We start from the raw sequence: 23,706 nt of genomic DNA on the forward strand, positions 1-23,706 counted from the left end.
TTCAAATCCCAGCAGCTCCTTATTTAGGAAAAGAGTTTGAATAAAACAAGTTGAAGGTCCCGCAGAGAGAAGAGGGATGATCAACCCTTTAAAGGACAGGATTAAAGTTAATTTACTGCTGAATGAACATCCCCTGAATGGGAAATAGGGGAATTTAGAGCGAGAAGTAGACCATTGATGTGCATTATCATAAAATGCTCAATACAGGGATAGAGTTACAGGAGTATTTCTGGCAACCTGGTCCATTTGTATTATTGATATCATTTGCAGAATCTTGAAAGCCGAAGTGATTCCCTTGAACCTTGTAAAAGAAATCACACATCAGGTTTTAGTCTGTATCAATAATCCCCACCTTCTGGGTAAAGTGTTTGATATGGGATAGGGATAAAAGGGACGGACGTGAAGTGAAGCACAGATGGTGTTACCTGGAGGTCCTCAGACAGATTTCTCGCTGACTCTCTCTCTCCACTGGTTCGGAAAATGACAGAAAACAGATGAAGTGCAGGGCTGAGCTTTCCCAGAGGCTGACGGGGGCTGATTATTATGACCTTTAATTACCCATCATTCACTGGCTGTGGTTTATCTCACGTATCGGTGGTTCCACAGCCAGTGGTCGGACGAGGTTATTCCTGAACCATGTGTCCTCCCGTCCGTTCAGTCCATAAAACCTGCAGTAAAGCATCCGTCAAAGTGTCCTAACGAGCTGCAGAGGAGACATTAGGTTGAGTGAACTCGGTTTAAGAGGCTTTTCCATCCTGTCGGTGACTCTTCTAGGAGAAACGCTCAGTGCTTTCAGGGAGAGAAGTGGCCACAGTTAATTATATCAAACACTAACACACAAGGAATCAGCAGGTGTAGAACCATGGCTTTGCATGTTTCAGGAAATTGACTGCAAACTACATCGTTTTTCATCTTGTAAACTGTGCAGCTGCATCAAAGATATGTGACAAATAGAGAACTAATTGGACTCAATGTGTTTGAGATGATTAATCCATACAATTGCATATTAGCTCTGCATTCAGCTTGAAGATTAGGATTCACCAGTAAACAAGATATGTGCTTTGAACACAAGCGAAAACACAAATGCATCAAAAGCAAAGTTTGGTTTTTACTTTTCTTTGAATTTATGTACTAGTTTGTGGTGTTCATGCAGAAGGAGAGCAGTGTAGAAGGCACTGTGGCTTAGTTGGTGAAAGCGCCTGTCTTGTAAACAGGAGAGCCTGGGTTCAAATCCCAGCAGTGCCTTAAACAGGATATAAGTTATCAAAAAAAGGTGATGTCCCAAGCATTACGTTGAAACTATGGAAGCCTTGGAAGGACTTTCAGATGAATTCTTAACGTCAGAATTTTACCGTAAACCCATTGGACCTCGTGCATGGATTGTGCATACACACACGATTGATCTCTAACGAATGTAGAGTCAGTAAACACTGGTCCTGTAGGATGCATATACTGGTGCCCTGTGTGAGGCACTGCTGGGATTTGAACCCAGGTTCTCCTGATTTACAAGAAAGGCGCTTAAACAAAACATTTATAGTTTTTATTTGTTTTAAATCCCGTATCGCTCACATCTTTAGTGTCTTACGTTATGATCTTCATGTAGCTGAACTAATTAAGAGGCACTGTGGCTTAGTCGGTCAAAGCGCCTGTCTTGTAAACAGGAGATCCTGGGTTCAAATCCCAGCAGTGCCTTAGAAAGGAGAGCCATCTGAGTTCTTTACTAGTGTTGATTGTTACTACAGTGGTTATGAAAAACAGAGAGTTAATTGGACTGAATGTGTTTGAGATGTGTGATCCACCACTTTGAATATAAGGTCAGAACTCAACTTGAAACTTACATTATAGATGGGATTTGCTGTTTACAAGAAAGGCACTTTGACCACAAATGAAAACACAAACGCAACAAAAGTAAAGTTTATTTACTAGTTTTCTTCTTAATGCAGTAAGAAAGTGGAGTAAGAGGCGCTGTGGCTTAGTTGGTTAAAGTGCCTGTCTTGTAAACAGGACATCCTGGGTTCAAATCCCAGCAGTGCCTTAAATAGAAGAACCATCTAAACTCCTTTCAGCAAATTCAGTACAATTAAAAGAATTTTGGAAACCATCTGAGATTTAAATGACTACAAATGAAACGTTAAATATTTGATATGTTTAATCCATTCAGTGAACATTAAACACAACACAGTGAAGACCTCAAATCCATCTGCTCTTAAAGGAACAGTTGGAGAAATACATTTGCTTATAGCCTAGAGTTACATGATGAGATCAATACCTCCTGCACGGCAAATATGATGAAGTTTGCTTAGCTTAGCAACGTGCTAGCCCTGCTCCATCCATAAGCTGAGAAATCCCCCTCCCTGCAGCTGTACCGTCTGCCGGCTGCAGCTTCACATGGAGCGTACAGACGTGAGAGTGGGATCGATCCTCTCAGTCAGAAAGTGTTATGACCCTGGGTCATTTTTTCCCCGATTCGTCAGATCTCTGTCTCTCTGCTCCCCTCATGCTGTGAGCATGTCATGGATGTATAAAGAGGACTGGTTCGTTCCTATGAAAGTTGCTCAACGGTGCCCCGAGGCAGAGAAGTTTCACTGTATTTGTGACCTGGTTCTTCCATATCAGTTTGGCCCATAGAAAAAGAACCAGTGTTTCCTTTCCTTCTGGAATGATGTGGATTACAACGTTTTACTTATTCTCAAGAAATCCAGATGTACTCATTTATTCCTTCAAACAGTTCAGGACTATCTCCCATTTTAGGTACTGCTGGGATTTGAACCCAGGATCCCCTGTTTACAAGACAGGAGGTTTCATTAACTAACTAGCTGTCGAGTAAAACTGGATAAAAGGAAAATAAATGTTGGACTTCCTTGTATTAATTACCTATCGGATGCATTTGGACCATAGAACAACAACTAGTAATATGGCCTGAGCGTATAATTTGGTATTTTCTGACAAAAAGGACACAACTTTATCTTGTCTGCTGTTTCAAATGTATTTTTTAAGGTGCTCAGACTGTTCTTTTGAACCCAGGACCTCCTGTTTACAAGACAGGTGCTTCCACCGTCTAAGCCACAGCGCCTCTTATGCTTGCTCATTGCTCAACTTTACCTTTGTGGTTTCATTTATGGTTAAAGCAACTACTTTAAAATCCCTTCAAGGAACACTTACTTCATATACATACACAAGGAAAGGGGTATTCAGTTACCTTAGATCTGCTCCTATGGATGAGTACAATTCTAAGGCACTGCTGGGATTTGAACCCAGGATCTCCTGTTTACAAGACAGGCGCTTTCACCAACTAAGCCACAGCGCCTCTTGGGCCCTCCTTTTCTTATGAGGCATAACGGAAGTTACTGGTTGGGTAATTTACAGAGGTTTTTTTTCCAAAGCGTCGTTGGGAAAAACTGTTTATGGCTCATCACAGCATCATGCAATGGTTTCAAAACTTTAAATTACGAGGATTTTCTTGTGAGTGGTGGCCCTCTTCTGCAATTTGGATCCTGCCTGAAACGGCTCCATTGGACTCCTTTGTTCACTTCCGGAACATGGTGACATCACTATGGAACACACACTGTTCTATTGGGTAGAATTCTAACACATTGTACATGATTTTGGGGCGGGACATCTCTAAGAGATGGACCAATCACAACAGAACCGGCCAGCTCACCAATCAGAGCAGACTGGCCTCTGGTTTCAGACAGAGGGTGAAAAGACAGACTTTTGGGAATGAGACTTCAGACAATCCAGAGTTTTGTTCGTTCATTAGTTCAAAGGTAAGAGATCGACAGTAGGCGCTGTGGCTTAGTCGGTCAAAGCCCCTGTCTTGTAAACAGGAGATCCTGGGTTCGAATCCCAGCAGTGCCTCGGACAAGAGTTTCTACCCTCCAAAGAGCCAATGTGACGCCTCTGATGTGTAACTACAGCTCTGGTGTTGAGCTTTGACATGAATTACATTGAAAATGTGTTTTTGATTTAAGGACTAATGTTAGAGACGTTTATTTGTATTCACTTTCTTTCTTCAATTACCTTTGGATTGTTGTTTTGGTCATGTCTCTGGAAACATCTGTACTCCGCTGTGCAGCTGGCCTTTGTTGTGATATGTTACTTTGTGAGTGAGTAGAGTGAGGAGTGACATGTTATGTCAAGGCTCCTCTAGACCTCGGGACATAAAAGCAAATACATGTTTTTTCTGCAAAACGTCAAAAGTGCATTCCCTGAAATGTCATACTCTTCCTTCAACTCAAGTATTCAACTTCTAAAATATAGAAGAAGCGATTTGTGTGCAGTGATGGCCACACTCTAAATCACTACTGGCTGATGAGAATACTAATTAAATAGCTAACGTTTTCTAACTAACTAGCTATGAGACTCTGATCTTTGTCTCCCTTCTGGCAGCGAGTTATTATAAACGCTCCACAGGATCTTTAGTCAGCAGCACGACCGGCTCATAGGTTTGGTACTTCTTGGAGCTTATCCTCAGATTTCTGACCAACAAGACCCCTTAATTGTGGAGATGATTCCACCTAGACTTTGTTGAATGTAGGTGTTTATAAATGTATGAAGATGTTGCTTAGTTTCATGCAAATGAAATGTCATCCCACTGTCATTTTACCCTTGGTAGTAGAACGGTTTAATATTCATGCAGCGTTCCCTGTCTGGAGGTCCAGTGCAGCTCACCACATGCTTTTATCTGACACCAGAAAACACACTCAGCCTCTGTTGTTTTCTGCCTGTTTAACCACACACACACACACACACACACACACACACACACACACACACACACACACACACACACACACACACACACACACACACACACACACACACACACACACACACACACACACACACACACACACACACACACACACACACACCTGTCCTCTCTCATCTCGGTGCACTCGTGCTGCAGGTCAGGATTCACAGAGACGGAGAGTGGACAGAACACGTCTACAGAGGGAATGCTATTTGGTGATCTGTGAGCGCACTGAAAGCTCTCTCTGCACCAGGTGCGCGGTCACAGCAGGTGTTTCATGTGAAGAAGGAAGAATGATCCACACACTGGCTCTTTGTTGAAATGAACATTGTATTTCTTTATTAGAAGACATTAAAACCCCGATATTGGCACGGATAAAAACACCCACTGTACAGTAAATGTGACTCCACGAATAGTCATTAACAGATACACAGTCAGAGAAAGGACACCGAAACTTCTTCTCAAATAGCAAAAGCCAAAATCAAAGCAAGCAGAACAGACACAGCACAGCACAGTACGGACCGGCATACATGGCTGTGTCTGAAAAATACACAAAGTATAAAGACCTGGTGAATTTCCTACAACAGGAATGCACTTTTCACACCAGTGAGCTCCAGCACATTGCACTCAAACTGAAATAGTGAAGTAAGTGCATTCTGGGTATTATACTGAGGTAACGGAGTGGACTTTGCTTGATATCTTTGGGAGATATGCATGCAATGTTCTCCACAGTTGATTGGCTGTGAATTGAATCATGAAATGAAGTCGGATGAGGCTGAGGTCTAATATTTCCCTAAAAAAAAGCACAATCAACAATGCATTCACCTGTAATGTAAGATTTCCCGTTTCCTGTCGGAGGCACTCAGCCACCCTCCAGCATAATTGGTATTTTAAATATATATTATTTAATATTAGTCGTGTTTGGTGCAGTGGTCACATTTGATTTAGCAGGATCACACATTACTTCCATGCATGACGTGTGTAAAAAGAGTTGATAGGTTGAACATATCAATAATATCTCATTAGTACTAACACACCACTGTATATGTATACATGTATGTACTTGCCATATATTAAAATACAATATATATTCTTTACATTTTCCTAAATATCTATTTTCTTGTATTTTTTCGGTTTTTTTGGACATTGAAAACATTTCTTTTAATCGTCTTTATTTTATTCTTTAATTAATTTCTAATTACATTTCTTATGTTTATAAAAATATGTTTTATTATTGATTTATTTACTGTTAATTGAGTTTTCAATTAAGACAAAACAATGGTTGGTTGATTTTTATAATGTGAATCAAAGTATTGAAATTGATTTTGTTTATTTCTTTATTGGATTATTTGAACTTCTCATTCTAAGACATAAATATCTTTATTTTATTTCAAATGCATATTCTTACTTTCACTTCGAATGTTTCTTTAAAGTGGAGCAACTGTCACACAACCCAAGGACAAACATAAAGTATTGTGATTAAATCAGATTATTAAATGAATGCATTTAATACAAAATGATTGCACAGGAGTACATGAACAAAACAAAGGTACCCAACTTTAGAAATGCAGACCCTTACTCTCCGTATTTTGATTAAATTCAGGACATAAATTCCATAAAAGTGTGATTTTTCAGACACAGCCAACAGGAGAGGTTTATGACCGTTTGTATTGAAACAGGCACTAATACTGTGATCAGAAGTCTCTTCATGGCACAGAGTCGGCAATCGTGATACTGTACATCTCTCCGTTCATGTTACAACACAACACAGATACAGATACGCTCCACTGGAAAGGCTGTGCAAGCTGAGGAAACCCAGAACAGGTTTTCCACAAAGCAACAATACTGATCCACATCTTCACACTACATATATATTGCAGAGGCTGTCCTCTCTTTGTTTTATATTTGCATTAATGCTGTGGTTGTGACCCTGTACTCATATGATGCAATTTACTCTGGCGGAAGCATCATCTATACCTGTACATATTCCTATGAATAACATCTGTTTTTGCTCAATGAAGTGTGCTGAGTGATGCATCAGTGAGGACATGAACACAAAGGACAGTGGAATGAATCTGGATGTAATGCTACTGTGATGATGTATTTCTGCAGGACAATCAAGGGAGAAAAAAGCCAGAAGGCCAATGGGATTTAGAGTGAAGCAAGGATGGCATACTTCTGTGTTCGACCCTGGAGGCAGCACTTTGGAGTGTGTTAATCTCCAGATATTAACACCACTTTATGATTTCTGAAGTACAAAGCTAATGTTGGGCTATAAAGGAACTACAGCACGGTCACATGACTTCAAGTCTCCACTGCTAAGCTAAAGGAGGCTAATGTTGGATGGGATGACGTTTAGTTGTCTCATTTAGACACTTAGCAACCGCTGAGGTATTTTATGTTGTAATACACACTGTATATCGTAACTCTCCTTAATAATAAGACCTCTCTCTCTCTCTGTGTGAGTGTGTGTGTGTGTGTGTGTGAGGCATGCTTCAGTATGTGTCCTCTCGACTCCTCTGCGCTGTAATTAGCATGATTGGAGAGCGATGGTCGGATCGAAACACAGGAAGAGATGCTGCTGATGAGGCTATTCACCCCACTGTGCATCCTGTCTGGCGCCTCTTCTCAGCAACAAGTGTGTGTGTGTGTGTGTGTGTGTGTGTGTGTGTGTGTGTGTGTGTGTGTGTGTGTGTGTGTGTGTGTGTGTGTGTGTGTGCATGTGTTTGAGAAAAGAGAGAGAACAACAGAAAGCCTGCTCATTTGAGGAGCACTCGAACAAAGTTGATTACACATTCATTAAAGCCTCTCGTTCACCCGCTCCACTTGACCTGACCGGGTGAGGGGGGGAGGGGGTGGGTATGATGAGATGATATGTATTTTTAGAGTACATGTCCTCGCTCCGCTCTCCTCTCAGACAGCTGGTGCTACATTATAATGGATGACAAGTTGTGTCATATTCGGTCGGTCGTTTGCCCCTTTGATTAAATCTGATTGGTTAGGATTGCAGCATGATTTGACTGACAGATCATGTGATTGCACTTCGACTGGGTCGGTTAAACTCTAAATCCCATCCACTGCATACTGGTTAAAATAAAAGTCAATGGGTGTTTCTGGCTCAAATGATGTCGGAGGTTAACACAAGTTAAAAAGATTTAAATGTTTTATTGTACCGACATAAAACACGTCAGTAAATACCCCACTGGTGGATTTAAAAACGGAGGTTGCTAACAGGCGTCTAAATGACACGACTAAACGTCATCACGCCCAACAATAGCCTCCTTTAGCTTAGCGGTGGGGACGTGAAGTCATGTGACCGTGCTGTAGTTCCTTTATAGCCCAACATTAGCCTCCTTTAGCTTAGCGGTGGTGACGTGAAGTCATGTGACCGTGCTTTAGTTCCTTTATAGCCCAACATTAGCCGCCTTTAGCTTAGCGGTGGTGACGTGAAGTCATGTGACCGTGCTGTAGTTCCTTTATAGCCCAACATTAGCCTCCTTTAGCTTAGCGGTGGGGACGTGAAGTCATGTGACCGTGCTGTAGTTCCTTTATAGCCCAACATTAGCCTCCTTTAGCTTAGCGATGGAGATGTGAAGTCATGTGACCGTGCTGTAGTTCCTTTATAGCTTTTTACTTCAGGAATCATAAAGTGGTGTTGATATGTGGAGTTTATCCTACTGAACTAAATGTGAAAGCATTATGGAGGTTTGTTTGACAGAGATTATGTTCTTCTATAATCCAAAACCACATGGAGAAATTTCCATTGGAACAGGGAGATGGTGCCTTCAGGGTCCACTGCAAAAATATGTCATCCCTGCACCATTCTGTTGTTCTGGGTTCGCAACCATTTCTGGAAAGCGACATTGCTGTTGAGTTTTCAAAATGTCGGTTCAAGCGCCACACGCTGAATACCATCAACCTCCGTAACAGTCCGCTGGTCCCTCATGAGGAAACATAACAACAAACAAACCAATTTGTACCTTTTAGCTAATTTGTTGTAATGCAGGCAGGGAACATTGTATGTGCTCGAATCATCGTATCAGAGCAGAAACATCAGAGAGCATCCTCTAATCAAATGGAGGAAATGTTAGGATACTGAGAAGGTCTGCTGCCTTTGCACTCGGTCATTTAGATTTAACAGGATGATTTGAATGGTTTGCATGGCTCTGCCCAGGAAAACAGAAACAGGGAAGCATCGCTAAAAAGTCGAGGACTCAGAAGCTAATTTATTTTACATGCTTTTAGGTAAATTGCACGTCCCTGAAAACCTTTTTCTCGTCCCAATCAGCTGATTTCTATGAGTGATGGGACCCTGCATGAACACCAATTTTGTACCAAAGTTGGCGGGGCTCGGTTGGAAAATGTCATTATTTAAATCTTTAATTAGGATTAATTAACAGTATTTTAATGACAGTCTGACGGGAGTTGTTTGCTCTCGGTGCCAGGGCAATCAAATCTGATTAAAATAATCTTTCACCCCGACAATGATCATTAGTAAATCAATTACTTCACATTAATTCACAGGTGGAGGTGTAAATTATATGTAAGAGGGTAGCTTTAACATACCCTCACAGTCTCGATTCCTCCATTTTCCATTTCAAATTTAAACTTTGCTGCTGCTTTTTTGTTTTTTACTCATTCATATGAAAAGCGCATTGCAGTGGTCTGTGATTGGTTAGCTGGCCACCTCTGTTGTGATTGGTCCAGGGCTTAGAGATGTCCCGCCCCCTTAGCCTATAACATATGTGCTATTCATTGTTCCTATATGTTTAATAACTATGAATGCATTTATTTTATTACTGTTTGTAGGGATTCCTTTGATCATTGCATTAATGTTCTAATATATATCATAAAATAATTATGTAATGCTTCTATTTTGGAGGGAACGGTGTGATTATGCTTTATTTTGTTTAAAATAAACCTCATAAATCTAATTATTGCCTCAACAAATCAGTTTGGCTACCTGGCCCCCAATTAGATTTTGAGTTGTAGTTTCTTGTCTGTTTGATTTGAGTAAAAATCGTCACCTCAGATGTAATTGTTCATGAATCTTCATCCTAAAGTCAAAGTTATTCTTCCCTTAACCGTTTTACCTACGAATGGAAGTCCCACACATCCCTCAACAAGAAACACATTTATGTGTCCATGGGCAAAGCCAGAGATCTATGATGTGATGATTTTATGACGACATAAATCCCTTAAAGCTCTGCACGTTTATATTCCCGCCTCTGTGAAAAACCGGGGTGTCATGGAGCTGACAGGAGGATTTGTAGATGTTGTTGAACGTCCTGTATTTAGTTGTAAGTCAGGTGTGTATGCATGTATCCGACCCAGAGTTATGTTGGCTTAACGAGCCGGATAAAGTCATTGTGACTCCTCTGAAGTCATATCTGCTCCTCAGCTCCCCGTCAGCTGACACTGGAATTTATAACAATGGCTTTTGTGCCGAGAATAGACGGGGAGTCAGGGGGTGACTCTCTCTGTGTGTGTGTGTGTGTGTGTGTGTGTGTGTGTGTGTGTGTGTGTGTGTGTGTGTGTGTGTGTGACTGATGGGTGACAACAGGTGATCTCTCTCTCTGCTGCTGTGTGTGCATTCACACTGCAAGTAATTTCCACCTTGAAGCGAGGATTGAGTCATCCTTCTCACTCTCTGATAACAGTGAGGCTTTTGAAGGGATTTCCAAATGCACAACAAGCACAACGAGTTGATAAATGTGTGTTTTAGTCTTTAAGCATCATTAACTCTTTTAAAAAATGGATTCTGTGTTCTTTCTTGCATCTTGTGGGCCAAGGTCAACCTGGAAAGAAGCAGTGAGTACTAAATAAACCTTATAATCAGGAGGCTTTTGGAGCGATTTCCAATGCAAAACAAGCTGAATTCTCAAAACCTTTTAATACAACATCATTAACTCTTATTTAAAATGAACTATGTTGTCTTTCTTGCCTTTTGGGAACAATGTTCACCTTGAAAACAAGCATTAAGTCACTTTCCATCAAATAAATCTGATAATTGTGAGACATTTGGAGTGATTTTCAATGAAAAACAAGCAGAATTCTCCAAACTATGAATGAAAATGTGTTTTTTAGTCTTTAACGCTCATTAACTCTTATTCAAAATGGATGCTGTGTTCTTTCCTGCCTTGTGTTCGCTGCTGTCTGATGAATTAGAGCATCACTGTTTGCAGGATGTTCTCCATTAAAGCCTAGTCTGTTCCGTCGGCAGCAGGTATGTAAATATTGAGGCTTCAGTGTAGTAGAGACAGGCTTTCATTAAACCAACTCTGCATGGATATAGATACTGTAGTTTGATTAGCATCAGTCAATTCTTCAAACAATAAAACACTTTGACTGAGAGAAGCTCAATGAGGTTCCTCGAAAACCCTGGGACACCAGGATTGACATTTTCCACACAACCCATGTGTGTGTGTGTGTGTGTGTGTGTGTGTGTGTGTGTGTGTGTGTGTGTGTGTGTGTGCGTTTGTGTGTCCCCCCCCATTTACAGACATTATGCTACGCAGCAAGGCACAACACATTACAGAGCTAACAGGTTGCACATTCAGGGCGTCTGCAGAGCCCTTTAACCCGATGTAACACACACCCCGTACGACTGGATAGCATTATGGTGGAGACACACAGATTATATAATGTGGATATCTGAGAGAGAGGTGGAGGTTACTCAAACAAACAAGTAAGTATAAATAAAAAGCACAACAATGACAGTGAAAGGAACCATGTGTTCTGGAGGTAAATGAATGTAACCCAGAAAAAACGACTTAAAGGGGTCATATTCTGCTCATTTTCAGGGTCATATCAGTGTTTAGAGTCTCTACTTTAAAGAGTCTCTCCTGCTGATGTTCAGGTGTATATCAGTATGTAGAGTCTCTACTTTAAAGAGTCCTCTCCTGCTGATGTTCAGGTGTATATCAGTATGTAGTGTCTCTACTTTAAAGAGTCCTCTCCTGCTGATGTTCAGGTGTATATCAGTATGTAGTGTCTCTACTTTAAAGAGTCCTCTCCTGCTGATGTTCAGGTGTATATCAATATGTAGCGTCCCTACTTTAAAGAGTCCTCTCCTGCTGATGTTCAGGTGTATATCAGTATGTAGTGTCTCTACTTTAAAGAGTCCTCTCCTGCTGATGTTCAGGTGTATATCAGTATGTAGAGTCTCTACTTTAAAGAGTCCTCTCCTGTTGATGTTCAGGTGTATATCAGTATGTAGTGTCTCTACTTTAAAGAGTCCTCTCCTGCTGATGTTCAGGTGTATATCAGTATGTAGAGTCTCTACTTTAAAGAGTCCTCTCCTGCTGATGTTCAGGTGTATATCAGTATGTAGAGTCTCTACTTTAAAGAGTCCTCTCCTGCTGATGTTCAGGTGTATATCAGTATGTACTGTCTCTACTTTAAAGAGTCCTCTCCTGCTGATGTTCAGGTGTATATCAGTATGTAGAGTCTCTACTTTAAAGAGTCCTCTCCTGCTGATGTTCAGGTGTATATCAGTCTGTAGCGTCTCTACTTTAAAGAGTCCTCTCCTGCTGATGTATGTAGAGTCTTACTTTAAAGAGTCCTCTCCTGCTGATGTTCAGGTGTATATCAGTATGTAGAGTCTCTACTTCAGTTTGGCTGAAACATGTATATCTTACCTAGCAACTGGGTTAAAAACAGTTCTATTCCCCACAGATATCATTAGAAAATCAACGTGTTCTTTCAATATGTTCTAGTCGAGCCCAGAATCTGGTAAATGAGCAGAATGTGTCCCCTTTAAGACACAGAGGGTATGTTCCTGCCAGGTGGACGGGTAGAGCAGCTAATGAGCGCTACAGAGACACATCACAGTTGGCCCTGCGTTCGGATCTCATGTGACTCATGAAGGTGGTGCGAGTTAGGGAGTAGAGCATTGATTCTGCAGGAAACTGGATAGTTTCATCAGCTCAGATGGATCATGCGTTGTGTTTTCTGTTGCCACAGACCTTCTTTTCACTCTTCAGCATTTGGAGCACACCTCTACCGTTCAGAAACGATGCTGCTGGCGGTCAAAGCCGACATTTAGCAAGATGACAGTCGAGCCAAAGCGCTGCCGGCGTTCAGGATGATTGCTTAAACTTTCGAAAGAGGGTCCCTAGAGCACTCCTTCAGCCAGATACACACTAATCTTGCACATTGGTCTCCTCAGAAAGTTCTGTGTTAGCATTCTGACGCACTTTGTTGTTTTTCTGTCTCCGTTACCTAGCCTCTTCCGGAGAGGGAGGAACTGTGAAACCCAGGTTTTTCTCAGTGAGAGTTTTCCGACACAAACAAGGAGCATACTGGTCTCATGTTGAAGCTCCACTCGAAAATAGACGTGATGTGAAGTCACGCAGCATGTGTGAATGAGGACGTGTGATCCTTCGCTCTGCATGGAGAGAAGCTGGGGTGACAAACAGAGGCAGAGTGATGCTTCAGAACGGCCATGTTGCAGAAGAGCTCCTCATTATCTTTCATCAAACAAGAAGACTTTAAACAGGGACGTTGTGGGTGAGGACAGGGACTTAGTCTTGCAGGACGCTCCACACTGGAAATGTATTCATCAGAACATTCACACCGCTCTTTTGCATGACCACACACATGTGAAACACACACTCACTAACTCACTCTCTGCCTGCTGTGTCTGAAGTTCATTCCTGCAGGTTGTTACTGGAGTAGAAACTGGACGTCTCTGAGACAGTTTTAGAGACGCTCCGAGAGGACGACCCGTTGGAGGTGAGATCCAGGGAGGAGCTGGCCCCGATTGCCGGTCCCGTGGGCCTTGGACCCGGTATCGCCTTCACCTTTTGCTGCTCCATGTCGTCTGCCACCTGCAGGACGGTGGACACGGTGGTCTCCATCCGGCTGGCCTTGTACACGCTGGTCTGGGTCTGAAGGTAGCGTGTGGACTTGAGCTCCAGGCCTTCGTAAGAGCCTCGCGGGACGCAGGGGCAGAAGCGGAAGGCTTGTTTGAAACCAGCGCGAAACCTGTGCAAGAAAGAGACAGATTAGTCTTCTTTAGTTTGGCTTACGCACCTTAAACTCCTCTGGGGACAACAGCACACTAGGGTTCAGGTTGGGGGTACACTTGGGCCAAGACTTATTTTTTCGGTGCAGTGATAACTTTTTAGAGTCTTATAACCAATGTATATGGACGTCTGGAACCGGAGTGTTTTGCCCAGTGTCCAGTAAGCTAACAATAAGCTAATTTTAAGCTAACTCCTCATCAAACGATACTGATGCATCCTGAGATTGCATTTCCTTTCCTTGTTTGTTTCCACATGGACTGTTTATGTGCACACAACCAAAGCAAACTCAAACATGACTGGTCAATACTTCTCTGACTGCAAACAGAGCCCGCATAGCCTCTGCCACCCAAATATAGAGCCTGTAAAAGATGCACAATAGTTGATATAGATAATCCTGGGATTGAATCCATGTGTTTCTAGTGATACTATAAGTCAATGGCACACTGTTTATTAGGCGCTGCTCCTTATTTACAGCCTTATTACACATTACAGATGCAAGAAAGAAGTTGTTTGCTCTTCAGACGGACTGTTTATGTGCAAACAACCAAAGCAAACTCAATTATAATTGGTCATCAGTTCTCTAACTACAGAAACTGCAACGCTTCTGATACCCAAATATCCACTGATCCTGCATGTAAATCCAAATCAGAGATGATGCAATGCAGTTTAAACAAATCTGAGAGTAATGAAACCCAGCCACAGTGATGCTCAACCAAATAAATATTTACACATTCAGTGTTTTGATAAGCAACCAACTTGGAAATCTTCCCAACTTGACAGAGTATTATTTACAACAGCGTGGGAGAAACAGAGAGTAGCTGATTCAGATAAAGAGGCAAAGAGTGTGTAACCAAAGCGGTATGTTAATTGACATTACATTTTGCCATTTCCTGATGACCTTTATTGAGAGACTCTACCAGCACTTTAGCAGGAACCACAGCAGGAAGAAGTGACGGGAAATTCGATAAAGAACTCTCTAGAAGCCGGAAACTAAATGAAAACACCTAAAGAAAACCAGAGAGAGAGCCCACACAGGGAGGGGAGAGAAGTAACGGGAAAATGTCAATAGCTGAGAGCAGGAGAGAGATAGAAGAGATCATTTGAAAACAAAAGAAGCGGGCCATCCTCGGTCACACATTTGAATTTAAATCGCTCGAGCTGAAAGAGACAAAAGCCGATCGTTATCCCGCACAGAACAAAGATAAGACCTTGGCTAACTATGGTCACATGCTCCCATTTTAGGACTATTTTAGGAGGCGGAAAAACACCCGAGTGTGAAATCCAATTTATCCGACAATACAAAGACAATTAACAGGTGTCTGCGACGCAACACAAGGGGAGCTGATTGATGAAAGAAAACCAGCACACCATCTGCCTTTATCTTACCAATGGAAGTCTTTTAATCCGCTGGCAGGCAGATTGTTAATAAGGGCCACAGTTTGATGGTAATCTGTTGATGTGCACAGTGGGAATAAGCGAGAGGGGTTTGAAAGTTCTTAAAGTTGAAAGACTTTATTTCTTTATGGAGAAAAAATGAGCATAAGGAGCTTCTCTGCTGAGCTGTAAACTCTGACAGCGCTGGAGGACGGGGTATTGTGGTGAGTGTGCCTCAGTGTGTGTGTGTGTGTGTGTGTGTGTGTGTGTGTAATTGACTGCAGTCCTGAAGGACAGTATGATTTCTTCAAAACAAGAAAAATATGTTTTCTCCCCCTGAAGAGTTGTCATGTTTTCTGTTCTTTAAAAGTAGAAACATTCCCACTACTTTATCTTGTCAGAGGAGAAACATTGGAAGTCCTCTTTATATTTATGTCATGATTTTCTTACGAATGTATTTTTCTGTCAATGTACACCCACTAATTGAAAGGTGCACAGAGGAGTCATAAAACCCAGACATGAGTCAGCATTACGTCCACTTCCTGGCCCCTCACATAGCCTTTAGCTTAGCGGTGGTGTCGTGAAGTCATGTGACCGTGCTGTAGTTCCTTTATAGCCCAACATACTTTACTACTTGTTTTCTTGGCCGTTGACCTAAATATTTGAGCATTTACAGTAAATGAGTAATACAAAATATATATGTGTGTGTGTGTGTGTGTGTGTGTGTGTGTGTGTGTGTGTGTGTGTGTGTGTATGTGTGTGTGTGTGTGTGTGTGTGTGTGTGTGTGTGTGTGTGTGTGTGCGCGCTGACTGACCTGTCGTTGAGGCAGCAGTAGATGATGGGGTTGTACATGGTGGAGCTCATGGCCAGCCACATGATGGCTAGGTACACCTGCTGGATAAACCTCTCCTCAAACATCTCCGGGAAGAACTGGTGCAGCAGGAAGTAGACGTGGTAGGGCAGCCAGCAGATGGCAAACGTACACACCACCACGATCATCATCTTCACCACCTGTTGGGACACACAGCAGAACCCAATTTGTTTCCATTTTGACAGTTTTGCTTCCCAGATATTGTATTTTGCAGACTTGAACGGCTGAAGGGAATTACAAATCAGCCCCTTGACGTCTCGATGTCATGGAAAGTGCAGCGCTATGCATGCTCCATGAATAATATATAATACATTTGTAACACAACCAGGAAAATTGCATGAAATGTCAGCTTTCTGCTTGTTTTTGCAATCGGTTGATGATGAGGCATGCTACATTGATTGTCTCCTCTGGGGATTCTCACATACCAAGAAGAGGAAACAAATGTGTCAGTCCAGAGAAAGATTTGAAATGTTTAGCCGTCACAAAACTCTGTCTACAGCGGAGAGGGACTGAATTTAAAATGATGCACATGGACAGACGTTAAGGATGTGTGAGGATGCCTCGTTACAGGAGGAGGCCGGGTTCCCTGCACATCATTAAGAGATCACTACAGTCAACAAGTGTGTGTTGGTGTGTTTGCAGAACTTGATATTTGCAAGTCAAATCAAGCGCGCACAGCTATAGCTGCAGAACAGCCTCCCCGTCATGTTGTAGGAGGGGAAGATCTTCAGAGCGACTGGAAAATATGTGAGTGTGGCCATCCTGATCTACTTCCTGCCTCTACTGGAGATGGGATGTGCATCTTGGGGCCACATGTGAACCTTAGTATTTTGAAAATAGATTAATAGATTTCTGAGATTAAACTTTGAATTCTGACTTTTTTCCTCAGAATTCTGAATATAATCGGGAAATTCTGACCATGAATCTTTACTTTTTCTTAAAGTTCTGACAATTTTCTTGAAATTCTAGAATTCGCTCAGACTTAATCTTGGAACTAAAATCAAATGTAAACTAGAAAGACAGACCTCCACCGAGTGAAACGGAGCCTTCACATGCCCGAGTCTAAAATGGTCATAAAATATGGAGTTTACGACCCGATGATGGCGGTAAATGAAAACTCGCCAAAATGACAGGATAGTTCTTCGACAATTCATGAAAATGTAACTCAAACCCAGAAACTCAAAGCCAGAGTCATCTACCAGTGGGGCGTACACATCTTATTTAAGGCTCGCAACCAAACACTTGTTATAAAAACCATCGACTTCCAGACGAGGGAACTGGAAATGCTAAGTCCTTTATGGGTTTTAGGAATCATTGCTGCACCCCTCTATTGCAATCCATCCAATGCTGACCCAACCACATTAGTATACAGAATGGCTATGAATAGAAAAGCACCAAATATATTGAAGGAGAAATCTAAACTTTACACAATGCACTGAAATATAACTAAACAATGGAGGTTAAATCTACCAAACAACACCTACAGAGACCAGCAGGGCCTGATCTCATCAGTGCAGAAACATCTTGGTGAATAAGTCTGAGTGTGACTCTCACTTCATGTTGTCGGGTCAGAGAAGCAAGTCACTGCAAGTGTCTTCATTGGCAGAGTAATCCTGAAGGAACTGCACAAACTGAAGCTGTGAAAACACCCAGCAGGCATGGTCTCGAAAAAAGGAGCAAACAGGTAGAGAGGTGATGACAACAGTAGAGGAAGAAGAAGAGGCGGCAGGGGGCTGAACACTTCAAAGATATATTCAGATCAGCGACTCCGTTGGTGCCAATCAAGTAATCCGGGAAGATCACAATGTCCCGGACACATGGGAGGAATTCTGGTCAAATATGTTCTTTGTTTCTTTTCACAACTTGATGGGAAGGCTATATAAAGAATGGCATTTAGATTTAGGTTTCATTGGAAGGATCTGATGACGCAATGAAGCTCCATTTGTTGAGGACAACCGCAGAGCCAATGGAAGTCTTTGAGGGCTTGGTTTTCCAGTATGAGTCTGGTAAATACTGTACTGGAAACACTGATTCAAAGGAAATTCTCTGTGGTATTTGAAGGCAGATGTGTTGGGCGAATGTGGCTGCAAGGGAGTGTGGTCGTCTTCCAACCAGAAGGGTGTGGGAAGACCTGATGAAGAGCTATATAAGTACAGCACATTTACCTGATCAGATCACTTTTATCTAACGCCAATGTCTTTACTGAACGAGAGGAAATTAACCTGCTGGACTGAGCACGTAAAAGTAGATTGCAATCTAAAAATCGTAGTTTAGAAGATTGGTAGACAATCAATTCAGTATAACCAGTGCATGCATGTGTGATGTTAAGGTAAACAAGTGTCTCTGATCAAAAACTTAACCAGAACAGTAAAGCAGTTTAAAAAGAAAGATGCTATTAGAGTCTCTAAAGTTCAGAGGGTGCACAAAGTAGTAGAAACTGCAGCGATAGCAAAGTATGAGAATATACGTGTGACAGTCAAGAGGGTGAGCTCATTCCAGGTGTGATAGAGGTAGTTAAGAGTGTGGAAAAACAGTTCTCTAAAAGTGAAGTAGGGGAAATCTGAGTTATAGAGGCGAGCACAGTCTCAGGAGGAAGCACAATGTCTCCGATGAGTTCTGCAGAACTTCGATCGCTGCTGAACAGAACTGCTGATAAAACAGGGGGTGGACTCCTACCTTGCGCTTGGCGGTCAGCTGCTCCTTGTATCGGTCGGAAGAGTCTCCGGGGATTTCGCTGGCCCAGAGAGTCAGTCCCACCACCAGATAAGCACATCCCATCACCAGCAGAGGCAGGAAGTAGATCAGGATGGCCACACACACATAGTACCTGCAACAACACACACATCCAATGTCAGATTTTGACTGAACAGACAGTTCACACACACCCTCATGATACTGCTGAGAAAGTTCTTGAGCAATTTCCAAACACACAAGTCCAAAATATGCTTTGGAAGACAAACCTTCAACACATTTAGAACAAGACAATAGGAGAGGTTGCGGTGCTTCTCAGATTGGGAGGTTGGAAGAGGGACATGTGCTGTGTTTTATCGTTCTGACATGAGGGGTGTGGTGGAATTGAACCAAGAAGCTAACAAATAATCATAAAACGGTCGAGGAAACCTTTCGGATACAATGAAATGAAGATTCTTCAAATAAGACTGGCTTTCAGGGAGTTCATTCTTGCAAGAAGAAGAAGTACAACAACCAGGAGGTCTGCAGAGGGTCTTATATTCACACTTTCCGACCAAGAATAGAAGAGGCGACGTTAAAATAGACAAGAAAACACAAGATACATAGGATTAGGAGTTCAAAATGGTCCTAAAATATAGAGTTTACAACCTGATCAAAGTATGAGAATATATGTGTGACAGTCAAGAGGGGGAGCTTATTCCAGATAGTCTTATTTAGAAGAGTGTGGAAAAACAGTTCTCCACCAGGGAAGGAAGGGAAATCTGAGTTTTAGGAGCGAGCAAAGTCTCAGGAGGAAGCACAACGTCTCCGATGGGTTCTGCAGAACCCTGTGAAGACCTTGAAAAGTGTCTATGTTAAAATACACAAGAAAACACACCATATACAGGATTCCTTCTAACACACCTGCTAGCAACCAGAGAGACGTGATGTCTACATTCCAGAAAAAGGAGAAGGCCACCAACCTGACAATAATAAATAGATCCATCTTTATTTACGACCTCGTGTAGGTTAAGACATATTTACTGCTACCTGTCAATCATTGTGTTGGAAATAGACAAGAACACATATTTATTCTGAACACGCACTTTATTAGTCACACACATGCACACAGCAGAGCACACACAGTGGAATGAGTCCTCTGCATTTAACCCATCCTAGTGCTAGGAGCAGTGGGCAGCTATCGTGCAGCGCCCGGGGAGCAATGGGGAGGGGGGATTGGAGGTGTCCGGTGCCTTGCTCAAGGGCACCACAGCAGGGCCTAGGAGGTGAACTTGGACCTCTCCAAGTAGCAGTCCACCTTCCATATTTCAAGTCTGTTCGGGGACTTGAACCGGCGACCCTACGATTCCCAGTCCAAGCCCCTACTTACTGAGCCACTGCTGGACGGAAATTCTGCATTTGACCCATCCCAGTGTTAGGAGCAGTGGGCTGCCATATGATGCCATATCGGCGCCCGGGGAGCAGTGTAGGGAACGGTGCCTTGCTCAGGGACACCACGGTAGCACTTGGTCTTTCGGGGACTTGAACTGCTCTTTTGGTGATCTGCACAGATTTTATGAAAGCTCTCGACACCTATAGAAATGATGCTAATGAGAGCCTTGACACTGGAGCAAGTTTTTGGCTGGAAAACCGACGTCATTTGCTATAAAAATCACGTCTCCGTAGAGCTGAGGAGAAGTGCTGAGGCAGGGGATGACTCTCTCTCGTCAGTCCTCTCCAGCGACCATTTCAAGCCCTTCCTTCTTCTATTGTTCAAGAAAGTTCTTTAAGTGGCAGCATGGTGATACGATGCATACTAATGCAATGTCCAACATGCATATTGATGCCATTTCCGTGGCAGTGCTTCGATAATGTCAGGCCTTTAAATCAATTTTTTCCTGCCTGCCAAGAACTCACTCTGACATATTGATGTAGATAAGTAATAAAACACAAAGTTTTCCTTCCTCCATTAGCGTTTCATTCTGGAGGAAAAGTTCAGCTTTGTAACACGATTAAAGACGTGAGGGGCCTCAGTAAGACCTCTGATCCATTAACTGTCCAATCAATTTCACCCCTAATTGAAATGATTAAAGATGACAGTTTTCTGCATTCAGCTAATGATCCGCTAATCTTCATCCTGTTAACGGAGTGTGTGCCGGTTTAAAGAAGGTGTTGATAGACATGTGTGTGTGTGTGATGTGGCACATAATCATACCAGTGTGTAGAGCGAGTGTGTGTGTGTGTATCGGAGACCCCTTTGACTCCAGCGTCCGCACAGGGATAATCTGCTTCCCGCTCTGCGGCGATGCAGACGAGACTCCTGGGTCTTTCTCCTGGGTCTTTCTCCTGGGTCTTTCTCCTGGGTCTTTCTCCTGGATCTTTCTCCTGGATCTTTCTCCTGTGTCTTTCTCCTGGATCTTTCTCCTGGGTCTTTCTCCTGGGTCTTTCTCCTGGGTCTTTCTCCTGGATCTTTCTCCTGGATCTTTCTCCTGGGTCTTTCTCCTGGGTCTTTCTCCTGGGTCTTTCTCCTGGATCTTTCTCCTGGGTCTTTCTCCTGGGTCTTTCTCCTGGGTCTTTCTCCTGGATCTTTCTCCTGGGTCTTTCTCCTGGGTCTTTCTCCTGGGTCTTTCTCCTGGGTCTTTCTCCTGGGTCTTTCTCCTGGGTCTTTCTCCTGGATCTTTCTCCTGGGTCTTTCTCCTGGGTCTTTCTCCTGGGTCTTTCTCCTGGATCTTTCTCCTGGGTCTTTCTCCTGGATCTTTCTCCTGGCAATTTACTACAATTATGTTAATTCGGCTAAATACCCGAAGTTTTCAGCCAGTATGGATTAGGTTAAGAGTGTGTTATTTATTTAATGGAAATTGATGCTAAGCTGTCCACGCCCAGCCGAGAGAAACGATACCTCCAGCAGGTGTCTGCGGCAAGTGTTGCATGTGAGTGGGCGGAGCTAAAGAGGGGGGGGGGGGGGGGGGAGCTACACCACCGGTGTGTAATAGGAATTGTTATTTGCACTCCATCACACTTAACATTGTACATTTGCATGATACCGATTTACATTATTGCCTTTTTGTACATTTGTATATTTCTCATCTTTGTTCATTTTCATTTTTATTTTTTAGTTCTAATTATTTGTATTTTTTTTGCTTCTTTTTGTATTTCTGCTGCAACAAAAGCATTTCCCAGTATAAGTAAAGTGCTTCTGATTCTGATTGGATACAGCGTTGGAGGCGGGGCGTCCTTCAGTCTTATATGAGAGCTACTCATTGGCGCATGAAGACAAAATGGCCTGAGTCTTTCGAGAGCAAAAGGTCACAAATTACCCATCATGCCTGGCTTTCGAGAGCATAGAGCATGCGCAGTTGAGTTTCATCTTAAGCCCCGCCCCCGACCTCCCGCTCTCGGCTCAGTAGGATGAATGGAGAGAGAAAGTACATCTGGATTCAGCTTTTAGCGAATTTTCCATCTTTAAGGACATGCTGTTTTTAATAAGGGCTCCAAAAGGGTTCATACTGGGTAGTTTATTTGGTTTAAAAAAAATTATCCACCGATTTACAGACGTCTCATTCCCAATGTAAGTCAATGGGAAAAAGTCTTTCTGGGCCGGGTGACGTCACGGACTGATACCGAAGTCGTAGTACCCGCTGTTTGGCCACTACGACTACTTCCCGGAGCACCTCCTGGGGTCTTGGGAGAAACGCGTCACTAATACAACAGGAAGTCTCTGCTGAGTGCAATGAAGCCTTTCGCAAGATTCTACGATAAATTGATCACTAGTTGTGAAAAGGGGCGTGGCTACAGCATGACAGGGGGGGAATAGCACATCATTGGCCTGTAGATGACCTCAGGGCGGGACCATCATCATGCACCTGTTATCTGATGCCAATCCATAGTAAAATCACAAATACATTCAATATGTTCACGTTATTTGGAGGTGGGGTGTGCCTGGGCAGCCGCACCTGATTTAGCTTTTTAGATACAGAATCAACCCATTGACCGGGAACCAACAGGTGAGATTGAACAACTGCAGTGGGTTTTACCTGAGAGATTACTGTCTTACATTTGTTGAAAGTACTCGAGGAAATGACTGCACCTTTGTGATATGTTGTCGTGTCGACAGAAAACAAACATGTAAGGGAGGGAAGTTTCCTGAATTTGTCCTTTAGAAAAAACTAGAATCCTTTAGGTGTTGATCGAACTTCGCCATAGCCGAGACTTTTGGGAGTCATTAGCGTCGTTTTAAGATCAATAAAAACCCTGCACTATTGATCTATCAAGTCGAAAGCTGTCAATATCTTTCTAACCAACTTTAGCTTTGCTGTTTGTTCTACAACTACACCGGTTTCTTTCGGATGAATAAAGAAAAATAAGAAACAAGAAAAAGTACAAATTACTCGAATCTGGTTTTACTCTCCGATGTGAAACTGCTGCGTCCAATTAATTAATCAATTCGGGGCGTGTCACCTGGTGAAACAATGCCTTAAAAAGGGATACGGCAAAAGTTATTATTGCTTATAAGTCATGAACTACAAACCTTTGTTTTTTAATTAAACTTCCCAGAGTTCCTGTCCCTCGCTCCAATCATCATTCAACAGTTTACCAAAGGGGAAGAGCAGGAAACCCCTGAAAGCAATTCAGTGGCTTTCCCATTTACCGGTTCAACAGAGAAGAGAAATTGAGGTACACAGACTTGATGAATTTGCTGTAATGTTTGCTCTGTTTTGTATTTAGTCTTCAGGAGGCAGAGGCTCTGATATTAAAATGAAGTTTTCAAAAGAAACATTAACAAGAACAGCCGGATGAAGAGGAATAGAAAAGCGGTTACAAGAATCAATAAAGACTGAGAACAATGAGGAGTTCAACATGTGCAGCGCATTAACCACACACACACACACACACACACACACACACACACACACACACACACACACACACACACACACACACACACACACACACACACACACACACCCAAGAGGAGTTGTATCCAGGGAGACAAATTGAAAACACCTGT

At 42.5% G+C, this 23,706-nt stretch overlaps 1 protein-coding gene and 5 non-coding genes across 6 annotated transcripts in view; 4 read left to right on the forward strand and 2 right to left on the reverse strand.

Moving 5' to 3' along the window:
* Window positions 1-1,171: 1,171 nt before the first annotated feature.
* On the forward strand, window positions 1,172-1,245 carry trnat-ugu (transfer RNA threonine (anticodon UGU)). Its single transcript has one exon. It is a non-coding gene; the product is annotated as a tRNA-Thr (tRNA).
* Window positions 1,246-1,618: 373 nt separating this feature from the next.
* On the forward strand, window positions 1,619-1,692 carry trnat-ugu (transfer RNA threonine (anticodon UGU)). Its single transcript has one exon. It is a non-coding gene; the product is annotated as a tRNA-Thr (tRNA).
* A 269-nt stretch (window positions 1,693-1,961) lies between these two features.
* Window positions 1,962-2,035, forward strand: trnat-ugu (transfer RNA threonine (anticodon UGU)). Its single transcript has one exon. It is a non-coding gene; the product is annotated as a tRNA-Thr (tRNA).
* Window positions 2,036-3,233: 1,198 nt separating this feature from the next.
* trnat-ugu (transfer RNA threonine (anticodon UGU)) lies at window positions 3,234-3,307 on the reverse strand. Its single transcript has one exon. It is a non-coding gene; the product is annotated as a tRNA-Thr (tRNA).
* A 477-nt stretch (window positions 3,308-3,784) lies between these two features.
* trnat-ugu (transfer RNA threonine (anticodon UGU)) lies at window positions 3,785-3,858 on the forward strand. The gene has a single exon. It is a non-coding gene; the product is annotated as a tRNA-Thr (tRNA).
* Window positions 3,859-13,404: 9,546 nt separating this feature from the next.
* The window catches only part of tacr1a (tachykinin receptor 1a), a 46,700-nt gene continuing 36,398 nt past the window's right edge, over window positions 13,405-23,706 (reverse strand). Inside the window, exons 3-5 of the mRNA XM_063898352.1 lie at window positions 18,705-18,855; window positions 15,972-16,168; window positions 13,405-13,741 (exon numbers count right to left, since the gene is read on the reverse strand). Of these exons, the coding sequence (XP_063754422.1) occupies window positions 13,405-13,741; window positions 15,972-16,168; window positions 18,705-18,855 (685 nt within the window). The remainder of the gene's footprint in view (window positions 13,742-15,971; window positions 16,169-18,704; window positions 18,856-23,706) is intronic.

This window comes from Eleginops maclovinus, chromosome 12 (assembly GCF_036324505.1).
Source record: "Eleginops maclovinus isolate JMC-PN-2008 ecotype Puerto Natales chromosome 12, JC_Emac_rtc_rv5, whole genome shotgun sequence".
Classification (NCBI taxonomy): Eukaryota; Metazoa; Chordata; class Actinopteri; order Perciformes; family Eleginopidae; genus Eleginops; species Eleginops maclovinus.